Below are 15,626 nucleotides of genomic sequence, written 5' to 3'. Positions count from 1 at the left end.
CAGCTGGCTAACGTGAGCTATCAGGATTCAGACCCTGTTAGCTCAGAGTTCCTCTTTCAACTTAAGAAGCATTAAACAAAATGGCCCAGTCATCTATTCACCTTTGTTTAATACACACAGCGTTGTCTCTAATGTTATCTAACTACTGATAGCTCGCGATATCATCAGTTTTGATGCTGGCTAAGTAGCGTGAGCTAACGTTAGCTTCTAGCCACAATGCTATATTGTTATAATGGCATACTCCATTGACGTTAGCATGCAGCTAACAATGCTACAATGCTACCGATCGTTTTTTAGCCTAAACTATCCGCTCTTGGTGGTCACTTGTGTTGATGTTAGTTTTGTTTCATCAACAAATGACAGGCAGAACACACAGTGAATGTATCCGTTTTGTTTATTGCACTTTTATTAGGCTTTGCTGAAAAATTATTGCTGCATTGAGTAAAGCAAGATGGTGGCGCGGCATAGGCGCCTGCCTTATTGACATTTTCTTTGCTGGAGCTTCCACCAGGAAGTGTATTGGCACATTCGTTCTGATTGGTTGAAATTGCCTTCATGTTTGCCACCTACTGCCACCTACTGCTTTGGCAGTGTACTACATCAGTGTGCTCTGGTGACAAAAACGAAAAAAAAACGAAAGTGTGACTCGAGGCGCATGACGTCGCGGCGATACGCGGCGATGCGTATAAGAAAACAATACGAAGATGATACGAAAGGTGTAACCTCAGCCTAAGAATCTGTAGATACCAGCCATTTTATACTATCTTACTGAGAAAGAAGATACATTTTGCTCCAACGTTGAATCCCATGAATCCGTCTGAAAGAAGTTGAGGGAAAAGAGGAGCAAAAACTGATGAGTCATGGCGTTTAGGAGGCTCTTATCGATCTCAAAGTCAAAGCGCTAGATGTAGCAGGGCCGGCCCTGTCGGGACACAACATTCATTGAAAGGCGTACTCGCATTGGATTTAGCTGACGACGATCCTATCACATCTTCTTGGCCTGATCCTCCTAATTCTACATTGCCTTTTAACACAGTGGTTATCATACTGTGGGGTGCGCATGTACAAGATGGCGGCTCTCTTGTAAATCTTCTCTTTTCTACTTAGAGTTAAACCTACAATATGTTTGACGACATTTGTAACGGTAAAATTGCTATGCTATATTGCCTGATCTTGTGTCATATTCAATCTGCAACGTCTAATCTGAACGTTTGATCGTGATTTTGTTAAACGGCAGAGGCTCACACACCACTGCTAGATGGCGCGTGAGTGGCTCGCTCATTACAGACACAGAAACAGCCCAGTCGAGAACGGGACTGAAACGGGGATAATAGAGGCTGCATACCCTTGAGTGGTTTTCTTTTCAGAAAAAAGCTTTAATGCATGTTTAGGGGACCTCAAAGACCGATTTAACTTGTTGAAAACCAGTTAAATCGGTGCTTCAAACAGATGTTGTGCACCGCGACCACCTGAACTTCCCTGTCGGGAATAATAAAGTTCACCTCATTTTGGAACCCTGGTCCTATTTCATACTCACCAATGGTGTTGTTGATCCATAGAGTCCTTTCTCAGCACAATTCATGCTGTTCCTCAAACCAATGCAAAGTCAATGGGGTCAAGCTCATGTCTGAACAAGCTGAACTGAAGACAACTGAAATCTACTTCATAGATTTACACACATTACACTATTACACTTATATACACACACTATTGCACTATTTCACACCATTACACTATGACACTTGCACTATTACACACTATGACAGTATTACAAACTATTACACCATCACACACATGGAAAAGAATCCAAATAAAATACTTATATTAAATAAAGAATATTCCAGGACCCACGACCCATGTCGGCATTGCAGTTCCAGCGTATGTGGCTGTGCCAAAGTGATTCAGAGCGCTCCGGGCGAGTCTGTAGAGCGGGGATCAAAGGAAAAATATCAAAACAATCTAATAACGAGTATACTCGTTGTTGGCGTTCAACGCATGGCGCCCAATAACGAGTATAATCATTGTTGGCGCAGATTGAGTTAATACTGACACGCTAACGAGGGGACCCCCATGCTTACTGTTGACATGTTCTGTAATGTTTAATACTGACACGCTAACGAGGGGACCCCCATGCTTACTGTTGACATGTTCTGTAATGTTTAATACTGACACGCTAACGAGGGAACCCCCATGACATGTTGTAATTAGGGATGTCCGATATTATCGGCCTACCGATATTATCGGCCGATATTGGCATTAAAATGTGATATCGGAAAATATCGGTATCGGTTTTCAAAAAATAAAAATATATATATTTTTTTATATTTCTATAACCTTTATTTACCCAGACAAGTAAGAACTAATTCTGATTTTATTTATTGTCAAAAGTATGCATAATTTTAATGTTAATTCCACAACAAGAGATATGTAATGTTAATTACCTGAAATTATTCCGTTTTTTGGGGGGGGGGGGGCCTGCATATATTGGTATCGGCCAATATCGAGCATCCCTAATTACAACTAGGGATGCTCGATATTGGCTTTTTTACCGATACCGATATACCGATATTGTCCAACTCTTAATTTCCGATACCGATATCAACCGATTATTGTTGTGCTCATGTCACCTGCCCCAGAGACTACAGTTGAAAATTAGCCAACTTGGCTAAACTGGCATATTTACAGTCAAATGTTCCTTAATATGCACTGTCTCTGTATTTTAAACCAATAAATACAAATACCGATATATGCAGGGTTTCCCCCCCAAAAAAACCGAATAATTTCAGGTAATTAACATTACATTCAGATTCAGATTCGGATTACTTTATTCACCATATTGCAGTACAAATGGAACGTGATTTGACGATTACAGTGCATGCGTTTCACAATTTAGAACAATACAACAGTAAATAAATAATTATAATAAATAATTATAAGTAAAAGTGCAAGACAGGACAGAACAGTGAGACAACAATAAGACTGTAAAAAGTGCAGTGGTAGGGGACATGGAAACAGTGCAGCATACATATCTCTTGTTGTGGAATTAACACAACATTATGCATACTTTTGACAATAAATAAAATCAGAATTTGTTCTTACTTGCTTGCCTGGATAAATAAAGGTTATAGAAATGTAAAAAAAGGGAGAAAAGAGAAATATATTTAAAAAAAAAACGATACCGATATTTTCCGATATCACATTTTAATGCCAATATCGGCCGATAATATCGGACATCCCTAGTTGTAATGTTTCATTTTCATTCATTCCAGGTCCCATAAGCGCTGTACTGGTGAACACGTACGGATGCAGGCCCATCATGATGATAGGAGGCGTCCTCGCTTCCACCGGGATGATCTTGGCCTCCTTCTGCAACACAGTCATGCAGCTTTACATCTGCATCGGTGTCATCGGAGGTAAGTCTGACCCGAGTCCACTTAAGCCCACTTTGAGTTAATTTGATTAGTGTCCACTTCTAAGTAATGGGCTAAAAATAAAACTGCTGACTGCTGAATGAAGAAAGTTAAAGGAGCACGTCACCGCAAAAACGACAATGATTTTTATTATGCACAATCTTGCACACATTCATTATTTAGTTTGACAGTTATTGAGAGAGACATGAAATTGTCTTCCAGTGATGTCATCGGAACACACTTGAGTTATGTTGATTTAAAGCTCAATGAAATTATATAGATGAAAGAATTGCGATCCTGCTATTTTTCTTTTACATAATTATTATTATCAGAATTTGTTTTCTTTTGCTTAACCCCGTCAGGTGTACAATCTCACCAATGATGACATCACACAACTGGTCACTGGAAACTATAAAGTTCTACGTTTGAATTCTGAGAAAAACGTTACAAAAAATGTACACCCGAATGGGTTAATAATGACATTTGAATCAAATATATTTTGACTCTTTAATTTTTTTAATTTGTCATCCCTCATAGGACTGGGGCTAGCTTTAAACCTCCAGCCAGCACTGACTATGATTGGCAAGTATTTCTTTGCGAAGCGTCCCATCGCTAACGGCCTGGCGATGGCCGGCAGCCCCGTGTTCCTCAGCACCTTGGCTCCTCTCAACCAGTGGCTGTTCAACACCTTCGGCTGGAGGGGCAGCTTCCTCATCCTGGGCGGCCTGCTCCTCAACTGCTGCGTGGCCGGCTCCCTCATGAGGCCCCTGGCGCCGCCCCCCGGCAAGGTCAAGAAGGACGTGGAGCTGGTCCCCATGACCACCACGAAGAAGGAGAAGGCCACCGCCTGGTCGACGCTCAACAACTTCCTGGACTTGTCGCTCTTCAAGCATCGCGGCTTCCTCATCTACCTGTCGGGCAACGTCATCATGTTCCTGGGCTTCTTCGCGCCCATCGTCTTCCTGGCCGCGTACGCCAAGGACATGGGCGTGGACGAGTACTCCGCCGCCTTCCTGCTCTCCATTTTGGCTTTCGTGGACATGATCGCCAGGCCTTCCATGGGGCTGCTGGCTAACTCGAAGTGGGTCCGGCCCAGAATACAGTACTTCTTCTGCTTTGCGGTGTTCTACAACGGGGTGTGCCACGTCCTTTGCCCATTGGCCGACGACTACACGGGTCTGGTGATATATGCAATATTCTTTGGCTTGGCGTTCGGCATGGTAAGCTCGGTGCTGTTTGAGACGCTAATGGACCTGGTCGGGGCTCAGAGGTTCTCCAGTGCTGTGGGGCTCACCACTATCGTGGAGTGCTGCCCGGTCCTGCTCGGCCCACCGCTAGCAGGTAATATTATACAGTCCAATTTACCTATTTCAAGCCTCACCCTCTTTTCCTGATCCTCCAATCACAACTGCTGCTTTCCTTGGACAAACTAATCAGTGATTGGAGGATCAAGAGAAGATTGCAGAGCTTGTGGTGGGTCAATAGAAAGCCTAGATCAGGGGTTCTCAAACTTTTTTATACCACAACCCCATTTTATTCAGGATTTTTTTTTGGCGACCCCACTATACTTAATGTATCACGTAATTTCAACGTGGAATTAAGGAATAACTAACTTGATCTCATGCATATTTATTAGAACTTTTTATTACAGCACTATGTTATCAATACACATTTATAAAACGAGGCATATTTAGCGAAAATATGTTGCCAGAACATTAAAAAAAATTAAATAATTTTTTTTATTTTGAAAATGCTTTGCCATGCCCACTGTCACCTACCCACGACTCCACATTGGGTCGCGACCCGTAGTTTGAGAACCGCTGGTCATCACATTACATTGTAATAAAGATTCCTTGTTTTCTACTGCCACTTTAAAATCCAATACAAGCAGCACCATGACCATGGGCACCATTGCCATTTTGATTTAAGGAAAGTCATAGCATTATTACTCAAATGAGTCTAATTGTTAATTACCGGTAGTAAGTCTCTCAGCTATTTATTGTCGACACATATTTCACAGATGCAATTAAAAAGTCATTACATTCTTATATCTTTAATATTAGTAATATAATTAACAAATGCATATTCTGTAATAATTTAGAGTGCTTGTTTGCTCAGGCATAGCCATTAAAACAAAGCGGTGTTTCTCAGAAACGTGACTTCCGCTAAACAATAAGAGATTAACATTTGAACCATTTTTGCTCCCTTTTACAGGAAAACTGGTCGATCTCACTGGAAATTACAAACACATGTATTTCGGCTGCGGAGTCATAGTGATCGTGGCCAGCGTGTGGCTCTTCATCGGGAACTTCATCAACTACAGACTTCTGGACCGAGAGCGCAAGGCGGAGTTGTACAAACGAACGGATACGGAGGACCCGGACCGGGACCAGGACCAGAAGGAGACGGAAAGAAATGTCCTCCACCCTGCAGGGGGCGACGGTCCTAAAGACGAAGACGCAGTGCAGCGAGAGACCAACATCTAGACGGAGGGCATCTCGTCGTCAGCAACTCACCACCACCACCACCACCAGAACAACCTCTTATCTACGATCAAATCACACTCCAGAGTCCCGAGGTGCCTCCTAGTGTGTCACACTCCACTCTCTACATGTTCTCTCTGCACTCATTCTGAGAGACTCTAAACTGCCAAAGTAACAACAACTATGTTGTAGGATATACCGCCAGGTAGGTGTGTCCCTCTCTCCTAGTGAAAGCCATGACTACTACTGTATCCGTCGGGAGAGACATGTGTACGATTTTGCATGTTGAAGAGGCTTAGAGACGGTAGTCTTATATCTTAACGATCTGTGAACTGTCGTAGTATTCGCTCCTGTATTTAGCCTGTGCCACTAAACCTACAGCACCAGCAAACCATTCACCTGTTCTAATAGTCCTGGTAGGTAAGGATCACTGCCACCACAAGAAACAACAGGAGGGTGATCCGGTGACTAGAGCGGCCGTCCGGTGACTAGAGGCTCGTAGGTTCAATTCCCCCCCCTGCCAGCCAGTGTCTGTCCCTGTGAAATGCTCTTTGTCCAAAACACTGACGTGCTACCTGCTCCAGAACAGCTCCAGGGAGCTGCATACCTTTTTATGTTTGTCTCTGGGCGATTATGCAAAGAAAATAATAACTCTCAACAGTTGTGTAATATATCCTGATAGGGCAACTCAAAATTCCAATTAAAAAAATAAATAAAGGAACAGATGAGATACCAGCTGGATGCTGTAGTACGCATATATTGTGTCGCTCTTTAGAGAAAATGTGTATGTTGTGTAGCGAAACCTGCACAGATGGCCCACTTTAGATCTAGTTATAAAACACCTCCTGTAGCATATATATATACTGTTGCATATTGCACATGGAGTTCATAATGCTGCACTAATATGCAGAGAATAAAAAGGCCACACACTTAAAGGCAGAATCAGTAATGTCATCAAACGACAAATGATGACGGCACAGTATTGCGCTTTGTTTACTTTTTATTCTCTTTGGTTTGACGTGGTTGGATTTCAGTGAGTATATGTGATGGGTTGCTGCTGCTGGCCACACCTCTGGCTCTGCCAAGAGAGGTCTGGAGAAATGCACAGTATAATAAGTAGGGGTGGGAATCGCCAGAGACCTCACGATACGATACTATCGCGATACTTGCGGCAGGATACGATAGTATCGCGATACTAAATATATTGCGATACGCTGAGTATTGCGAAAATATATATATATATATTTTTTTGATCCAATTTAATTTATTACCGTTTTTCAACTGCAAAGTAAAACTAATAAAATAAAGTTCAGTCTGTTCATCTCACTTCAACCATTTGTATTGCAGAACATGGTATTTTCTCAAGCAGACAGATGTAAACACTGTAATCTGTGTTGCATGTACCTGACAAACTGAACTGTTTGTATTACAGTCATATTCCAACTTAACTGAATGCACATGTGTGTGTGTGGACTACTGTACTATTACAGGTATTGAAATGAACAATGCAACAATGCGATACAGTATCGACACGCAAAGTATTGCGATACTACTACGTATCGATTTCCCCCCCCCACCCCTAATAATAAGTGACTAAAACTCCAACCCACACGTACAGATCAAAACAAAAAAAGTAAACGAAGCGCAGTACCAAGCAGGGCTCTTGCCATATAGGTCACTGTTTGATGGCATTACAAATTCTTCCTTTAACCCCAAACATTATTTAGAGACCGATGCATTTCAATTGTCACTGAGGTTGAATGTATTTAGCGTCTCTGGGCCTTAACTATGTACTAATGACCAAAACCACCTGCAAATGTGCACCGTAGTAGTTTATACCAAATATATATAAAGCCCATGAGCAATATTAAAATATATCTCTCCCATCATGGTGATGTATTAACAGTACTATACAGGGAGATAGTACTCATTCATCTGATTGGTGGAACAGTGTGTGATACATTGCCTTAAATGTAACAATTGCAATGAAAATATTTGTGTATACAGTATATAAAAAGGTGAATGAATACTTGTGAGTATTATTATACAAATTGATATGCCGGAAAAAAGGTTTGTGAGACAGGTTACCTGTGTGATCTTGATGTGTTGTTAATCTCACTATTTATCATGCAATGACACGCACTATACGCACTATGTTTCTTTTTAAAGTAATACTAATAGCAATTTGTGCTTCAGGAATGTTTTCAATTGTTTCAATTTAGCTGATAATATCTTATCTAATAATCGTAACATTTCATAATTTGTATCCTGTACAGTCTGATGCACCTCCCATTTCACTCTTAACACATAGGATCCAAGCCAGTAGGATGAAACATTTCAATTGAATGAATGAGGAATAATTAGCTTATAAATATTCAGTTGTATTTTATACACACAAATGTATAAGTTAGCCATGTATAGTCATGTAGTTGTATAATTCATTAGAATGTATTGTGCAATATATATACCATATAAGGTTTATCAGTCTTATTTCAAAACCTCTTTGTGTTAACAGTGTTGCAGCTTTTCCACGTCAGAATTTCTCCAGACCAAGAGCTCTTGTCTTGTCTTGGCCTCTGAAATTGGGAGTCAGATTTCTACCCAAAACCAATACAATTTAATGTTGTCAAATTAAGAGCTGAACAACAAACAAAATGTGCTTCCCACTGTGTTTTTGAGGCTGCTTCGAGCATTACAAACTACACTATATATACGCCTAGATTTATTATAGAATCATAGATGTATGCCAGTGTTGTGTATTCGTCAGTGTTCAAACACTGAGAGACACTGGACGTGTGGCATTCTAGACTTGACCTCGACTTGGTCTTGGTCTGGTCTTGGTCTCGACTGCAGGGATCTTCTTGATTACATCTAGCTTTCTGAGCAAAATAATTATATAATTTGTCTAGGATTGTTTATTCACCTCTTGTGTTGAGGTTTTGTCGCTAAACATGCTTGTATACTAGTATACTAGTACATTCACTTGTTTAGCTTTCAGGAGTTTCAGCCACTATAATTTAACACTCGTTAAAGTTATAGTGGCTGTTGTGGTTCCTTCTGGTCTTGACTTTATTTATACCTTTTGACAATTTTTTTTACAGTGACTTGATTTTAGATTCATAGTCATTTGTTCACTGAACACAGGGGTCCATATATTTTACTGTGGTAGTTCTCAGTGAGGGAATGTAGTCATCCGTACAATCATTTATACCAAATAACACTGCCCCCTGCTGGTTCCAAAAGACCTAGACAGAAAGATGAAGGCAAGCTTACTCCTCAAAGTGGTTTAAACTAGTAGTGACAGACTGGGTCCAGCCGATAATCGGGCAGATATCTGTCATTTTGAAATAATATCTGCATCGGACGATAACCGCGCCCACATGGTTGATTGACAAAAATGTCAATCTCCCTTGTGTCAACTAATAAAATTGTATTTTTTTTTTTTTTTTCCAATTAATTTAATTTGATGCATTTGTTGATTTTTAAATAATAATTGGAGCGCAGATCTACTAAGAAAAGAAGAGAAATCTTTTGGCTATTGAAATAGTTGAAATCACATTGGCATTATATCTATCGGCCATCGGCAACGGCCATCGAAAAACCCATATCGGTCAACCACTAATTTAAACCCTTTTATTTTTCATTGAGACTCTTTATGTGATGTGAAACGATTGAAACATTTCATTTGGACTGATATCTTCTTTTATTATTTTCTCCCCCTTCCGGGTCATGAACCCATCATTACTAGACTACATTACTTACAGGACAGAAATCATTCAAGACTAGCCAAATTGTTAGCCTTGTTTACCCTTGTTGTTTGTAAATTGTCAAAAGAAAAGGTGATATAAATCAGAAGTTTGCACCCAAAATGTAACAAAAAAAATCCCTTAAAAAGAAAAAAAAGAAAGATCCACTGAATGACGTTCTGAGTTTAAGACCATAAACATTACAAAAATGTTGTTCAAACAAATTAGCCTCCTCTACTATTATTGGTATAATACATTTTTCATTCCATAGAGTCACTGGTCTGCTTTTCCCAGACCTGGTGACAGAAGTAGCCAGGGAGTTCAATGTCTTGATTCCTCCCAGTCTCTTGTTTTTCTTTTCTTTTTTTTTGCTATGAAGAATTACTGTACTGTATGTATGTTCTAAGTGATGTTTTGGTGTACTTTACAGCTAGTTAGTGTTTTGTTTGAGGACCAAAAGGAAATGAATATGATAGATAATTACTCCTAATGCAGACAAATGAGGTTACTCCTAATACAGACAAATGAGGGTTGATTTGATAACACGTAAACACCATTAGCCTTATCAAATATTATGCTTTATAGCCCATGTGTGTGTGTGTGTGTGTGTGTGGGTGTAAGCGAGTATCCTTCTTAGCATGGTTGGGTTATCACAAGGTGGACCATATTTTGGGCTTTTCTGAATCAGATCAAATTGAACAAAAAGGTAACATTTCAATGAATGTTAAATGTTGTTGTTTTCTCATGTATTATTGCTCTTGATGACACACAGTAACTGTTATTCAAAAGGAAATGTTTAGGTTTACTTTATTTGTTCAAGGGGGGACAGACGGTGTACAAAAACATTGTTTTTAAAACATTTAAAAAATGTAAACGTGACCAATTATGTATCCAAATGTTGACTTTAGGATAAGCAGTGGCTGAAAATCGTTCGATCAATTAGACTGCATAATTATCCGGATGCATTACTCATTGGATGTGCCGAATCTATATAAGTCTCTTGCACGGTGTATGTCACCTTAAAAAATGTACCGTATAAGAGACTATAGGCTAAACATAATGTCATTGCTTTAAACTTTTATGAAGGCATATAACAGAAATGATCTTTTAATCTATAAAACAATCACTTGTAAATGTACTCCCAGCTTATGCCGTAAGCCTGCCACTTCTCTGTCACGTAAAACTTCCCGTCAGAACGTGACGGGAAGCTGACGTTTCCTTTATAGGCGTTAGAATGCCTTCAGTAGCAGCCAGCACTGACCTCGTTGTCTTGAGACGCTGCTAAACTAGTAAAAATGATAACGCTAATCTTGCAGTATCTTTTGACAAACGTCCCCTTTCTCTTATACCCATGTCAGCATAGAGGGAAGTATAAATGGGATCGTTCAATGTGTACAAGACGGTCTTGCTACTGGGAGGCTAATGTCGACGCTAACTCCTTGACAAAGGATTATCAAGAAATCAATTAATCTTTGGTTGATAAGCTACTGTGCCTTATACTCCAATATATAAAAAACGCGGCATAACGTGCTGATAAGTCAAATACGTTTGTTATTTTTACATTTTTATTCCTATTCCATGTTTACGGATTCGCATCATCGTTTCATCCCACGTGAATAATGAATCTAGGCAAATTAATGTTGAGATGTACCGTCATCATCGGCACTCTTTCACAGTTCTCGTCTTTGAGTTTCTGTAATATATGAAGAATTAAGCTTTTGACTTTCTGTGATCTTAATGTCCGAGGCAAAAAGAAAAGTGTAATATTTCAGTGCAGATCATTAAATAGCTTACTTTTAACACATTCACGCTAAGGTTCACATCATCGACATATTGTCACACCGTGTTACTAGTAGACTGTGCAGCACTGTGACGCAGACATGTCGGTATAGGGTAGGCTATAAATACACGTTTGAAGATGGGTTCAGTTGATGTTCAGTGGTGTAGTAGTAGCCTGACCCTTACTGTACCTTCTTTAGGTTGATAGGCGAATATAAGTTCCCCAGAAAAAGAGGTGTGGTATAGCGCCTACCCTGTATGCTTGCACCCTCACTGAAGTAGACACTGTGTACCGGGGGTGTCGTCTTTCGTGCACCGTCCAACATCTTCAGCTGTTGTGTTAAATTAATCCACCAACACCATCACATCTCCCTTAGTTCCTTCCAGTAGCAGACATCCTGTACGCTTGCTGAGCATCGAAACAGCCTAGCGTTCTTATCGGTTTGTCCGACTTGTGTCAATAATTCCACTACCTCTGAAATTTGTCAACGTCAGAGTAGAAGATAAATACCACACGGGTAAAGATAACTGATTGTTGTTGTTATTTTTTTGTAATTGACTGTAAAGATTATAATGTATCACAATAATTAAATAAAGTATATATGAACACAGCGTTATGAAGGTGCTCCTGGGCTTTTATTTCTTTTGTGCAATTATCTAGATTCATCATTTTAAGTGTGTTACAACCAAGCCTATATGACTAGCCCTAAGGCCTCAAAAGTCACAGGAATATGGCTCGTTTCCCGGTAGGCCTTGGTTGTAAAATGGTGGACAACAAGAAGTCGGACACGTTTTTACCAAAAATAACAATATTTATTTAACAACTATTTCCTAAAGGACAGAAGTGGAGAGCTGGGTGCACCAGCCTCCTTGGTTCAGGATACAACAAAAAGCACATGGGCAAAATAGAGCAAAGAGCAAATGGTCAAAAATGGTGAGAGCACAGGTGAGAGCACTGCAGTGACGAGCTCCTGGTCTGTTCATATAGGGCGTGGAGCCTCGTCGCCACACCTGTGTCCAATTACACAGAACAAATGTCAATTACAAGAAAAAACTGTGTCAATCACAACTCACCAATTAGTGACACCACACTCGCACCACAATGTGAATGTATCACCAAGAGACTAAACCCTCCACCATGTGAAAGTACACAAAGTGATACCTGTCTTTTGTTTTTGGTGCTTGATTTAGTGCCACATTAGATTTCAATATATCATGACTCTTTTTATTTATTATTCTGTTGGATATTTTTGGACCATCAGCTCTGATATTCCATGTGGTAAACTGATAACCTGTTGATTCTCAACAGTAGGCTACATTGTCGGACCCGGCAGTCATCTTCAGTTAATACTGTAGTAATCAAATGAAATGGTATCCATGTTGATTTAACAGTCTGTACACAAGATCAACTATAGGGCGGCTATATCACAAACTGAATAAGTAAACCAGCTTACTTTGATACTGTAGGGTAGGCTATGGATCATCATGTCCCTTTTTTATTAGACTTCCTTTTCAAATCAAGATCAGGGCTACCTCATTAATTCTGCTGGGTGACAGTCAGACATGCCCCCTAGATCAGTGTGGGGGGGGGGGGGGGGGGGGGATGGCTGAGAGGAAAGAGACGTCGTTCCCTAGTTCTATCTGGGTTCCCACTCTTTGAGAAATCCTTTTCCAGGAGCTTTTCTTGACAATCCAGGACAGCACTTGCTCACAAGCGGTCATATAATTTACCGGTATGGCCTACTAGTATCGACACATTTAACCCCAGTTTTATTCCTCCTTTTTTAATGATGCAGGGTTCATGATGAAGTGTCACTGCTACTACCTGTACAATACGGTAATCTTGTTGGCAACAACTCCTATGTGCCAACAATTCCTCGTAAATGACGTAAGTAATTTAATATGGAAGTAGTGCTGTGCATTGCCATACAACTCAGATTATGTACTTTTTAGCAGCACAAATGTATGCTAGGAGGATTTTACAGCACGAAAATAAGGCCACAAATTGGGCAGCACTGCTATAATCCTGCCACTAGTCGAGTTTCAAACAAAATACACCTAGGTTTTACACAGTTGATCTGAGTGAGGGGATCAAATGCAATTAAAACATTTCCAGGACAACATAATATTTTTTTCTTGTCTTGTAAATCTAGTCTCTGGATTTCCAGGACGAATGTATGTGAACCCTGTCCATGGTTGTTCCACTAGTGACCGTTCTGTCATCATATTTTTAGGATGCTAACCAGCCCCCCCCCCTCCCCACTCGTTAGTATGCAACGCTTCAGAGAGGAGCGCAGCCATGATGGCTGAAAACCCGCAGGCAGAGTTTCGGGCTAGATTTTAATGGGGCGGTGAGGGTCAACAGGAGAAACGAGAACAATAAGCCTCACTAGCTTCCTGTGATCGGCATTTTAGCGGGACCGGGAACCCCGGGGGTGGGGGGCTTGATGGGGTTTGAATGCAAAAGAGGTTGACCTTCAAAATGGAGTCAAACTCTATTCCCTGGTAAAGAGCTTCGGTTCAAGGCGCCTCCGCCACCCCTTTAGTTCTTATGGTTAGCAATTAATTGTTACGTTGTGTTTTTGGCGTTCCTACACCCCCAATCTCACTTCCGCTTATGGTGGTGTGATAATGGGTTGTGTGCTTGGGGGCGCAGGAAGCACATTGGACATGTTACACAGTTGCTTTGATGTAGCATTGAGCTAGTAATTACGTGTCTTGCGAAGCTAATTGCCCGTAACCTTTTCATCCCTACCCAGCGTAGCCTTGCATTATAGGAACATCATAGTATCTCCTGCTGCAGGAAGTCTATCACTGCTATTTACTTCCATCCAAAACAAAAGCCAGCTAATCACCCAACCCACACATGTATGTGAGTCAACTCAGACTACCATTGACCTCATCCTGACCTCTGACAAGTCCAAGATCTCCAATAAAGGGGTTATAGCATGCAGGTTAAGTGATCATTATATGATATTCTGTACCCGCAAAAAGCTAAAACAAACAGCTGGCTGTCACAAAACAGTCACATCTAGAGACCTCAAAACCTACTCTAGCGAGGCCTTTAACCTTGAACTGGAGAGTCTGGACTGGTCAGATTACTTAAACATTTTCTTCACAAACATAGCCACAACACTGGTAAACAAACTACCCTCCCACTCAGGGCATTATGGGGTAGAACACATAGTAGCATACTACAAGAACCTAGGGGTCCACAAAGACGACTTCAAACTGGAAATGGTAACAACCGATGAGGTACTCAAAAAATTGAGCGCCCTCCAACCGAACAAGGCCACTGGCCATGACAACATCCCCTCCAAATTCCTCAGAGACTCAGCAGCCGCCATCACCCCAGTCATCACACACATAATAAACCTCTCCATAAAACAGGGACACGTCCCCAAGGACTTCAAAATTGCGAGTGTAACACCCCTGCACAAAAAGGGCAGCAAATTAGACCCAGGCAACTACCGCCCTGTTTCTATCCTTACCTCCATCTCGAAAGTCATGGACAATTTTGTATACGAACAGGTCGAAAAGTACCTCGCAAAAAAAATCTAATCTACGAATTCCAATCTGGCTTCAGAACATCCCACTCCACTGACACATGCCTTCTCTATTTAAACGGGCAAATACTGCGGCATGGTCATGCTGGACTTACAAAAGGCCTTCGACACTGTCAATCACACCATTCTGATTGACAAGCTAAAAGCAATTGGTTTTGATAGTCTTATCAGTGAGCTGGATGCAATCCTACCTGGAGGGGAGAGAACAGATGGTGGAGGTAAACGGTACCCTATCCCCCCCCCTCACAGTGAACTGTGGTGTTCCACAAGGAAGCATACTAGGACCGCTACTGTTCCTAATTTATGCAAATTACATGTCGTCAGCTTGTGACTGCAACTTGTTCCTGTTTGCGGACGACTCAGCCCTGCTGGTCTCTGACAAGAACAAGTTACAGGTTGAAAAAACCCTCAGCTCGGAACTAGGCAAAATCTGCATATGGCTCGCTGATAACAAACTATCATTACACATGGGCAAAACAGAGTCCATTCTCTTCGGTTCAAATAACAAACTCAGCAAGACCGACGGCTTCTCAGTTACAGTGGGTGACAATATTGTCACAAGGAAAGAAGAAATTACCTACCTGGGTTCCATCCTAGAGGCAAATCTTTCCTGTGACAAAATGGCATCCAATGTAATAAAAA

The 15,626-nt window shown here is 40.9% G+C and overlaps 1 protein-coding gene across 2 annotated transcripts in view; it reads left to right on the top strand.

The window, feature by feature from the left end:
- LOC311241888 (monocarboxylate transporter 2-like) overlaps positions 1 to 12,035 on the top strand; it is a 68,959-nt gene extending 56,924 nt beyond the window's left edge. For both annotated transcript variants that reach the window (XM_084330828.1, XM_084330829.1), the window contains exons 3-5: positions 3,270 to 3,413; positions 3,948 to 4,751; positions 5,625 to 12,035. In XM_084330828.1, coding sequence (XP_084186954.1) covers positions 3,270 to 3,413; positions 3,948 to 4,751; positions 5,625 to 5,896 — 1,220 coding nt within the window. In that variant the 3' untranslated portion in view covers positions 5,897 to 12,035. The remainder of the gene's footprint in view (positions 1 to 3,269; positions 3,414 to 3,947; positions 4,752 to 5,624) is intronic.
- The last annotated feature ends 3,591 nt before the right edge of the window (positions 12,036 to 15,626 follow it).

Source organism: Notolepis coatsorum, assembly GCF_963971535.1.
Source record: "Notolepis coatsorum genome assembly, chromosome: 15".
Classification (NCBI taxonomy): Eukaryota; Metazoa; Chordata; class Actinopteri; order Aulopiformes; family Paralepididae; genus Notolepis; species Notolepis coatsorum.
The sequence above is the reverse complement of the archived record's forward strand: the minus strand, read 5'-3'. Positions and strand labels throughout refer to the sequence as shown.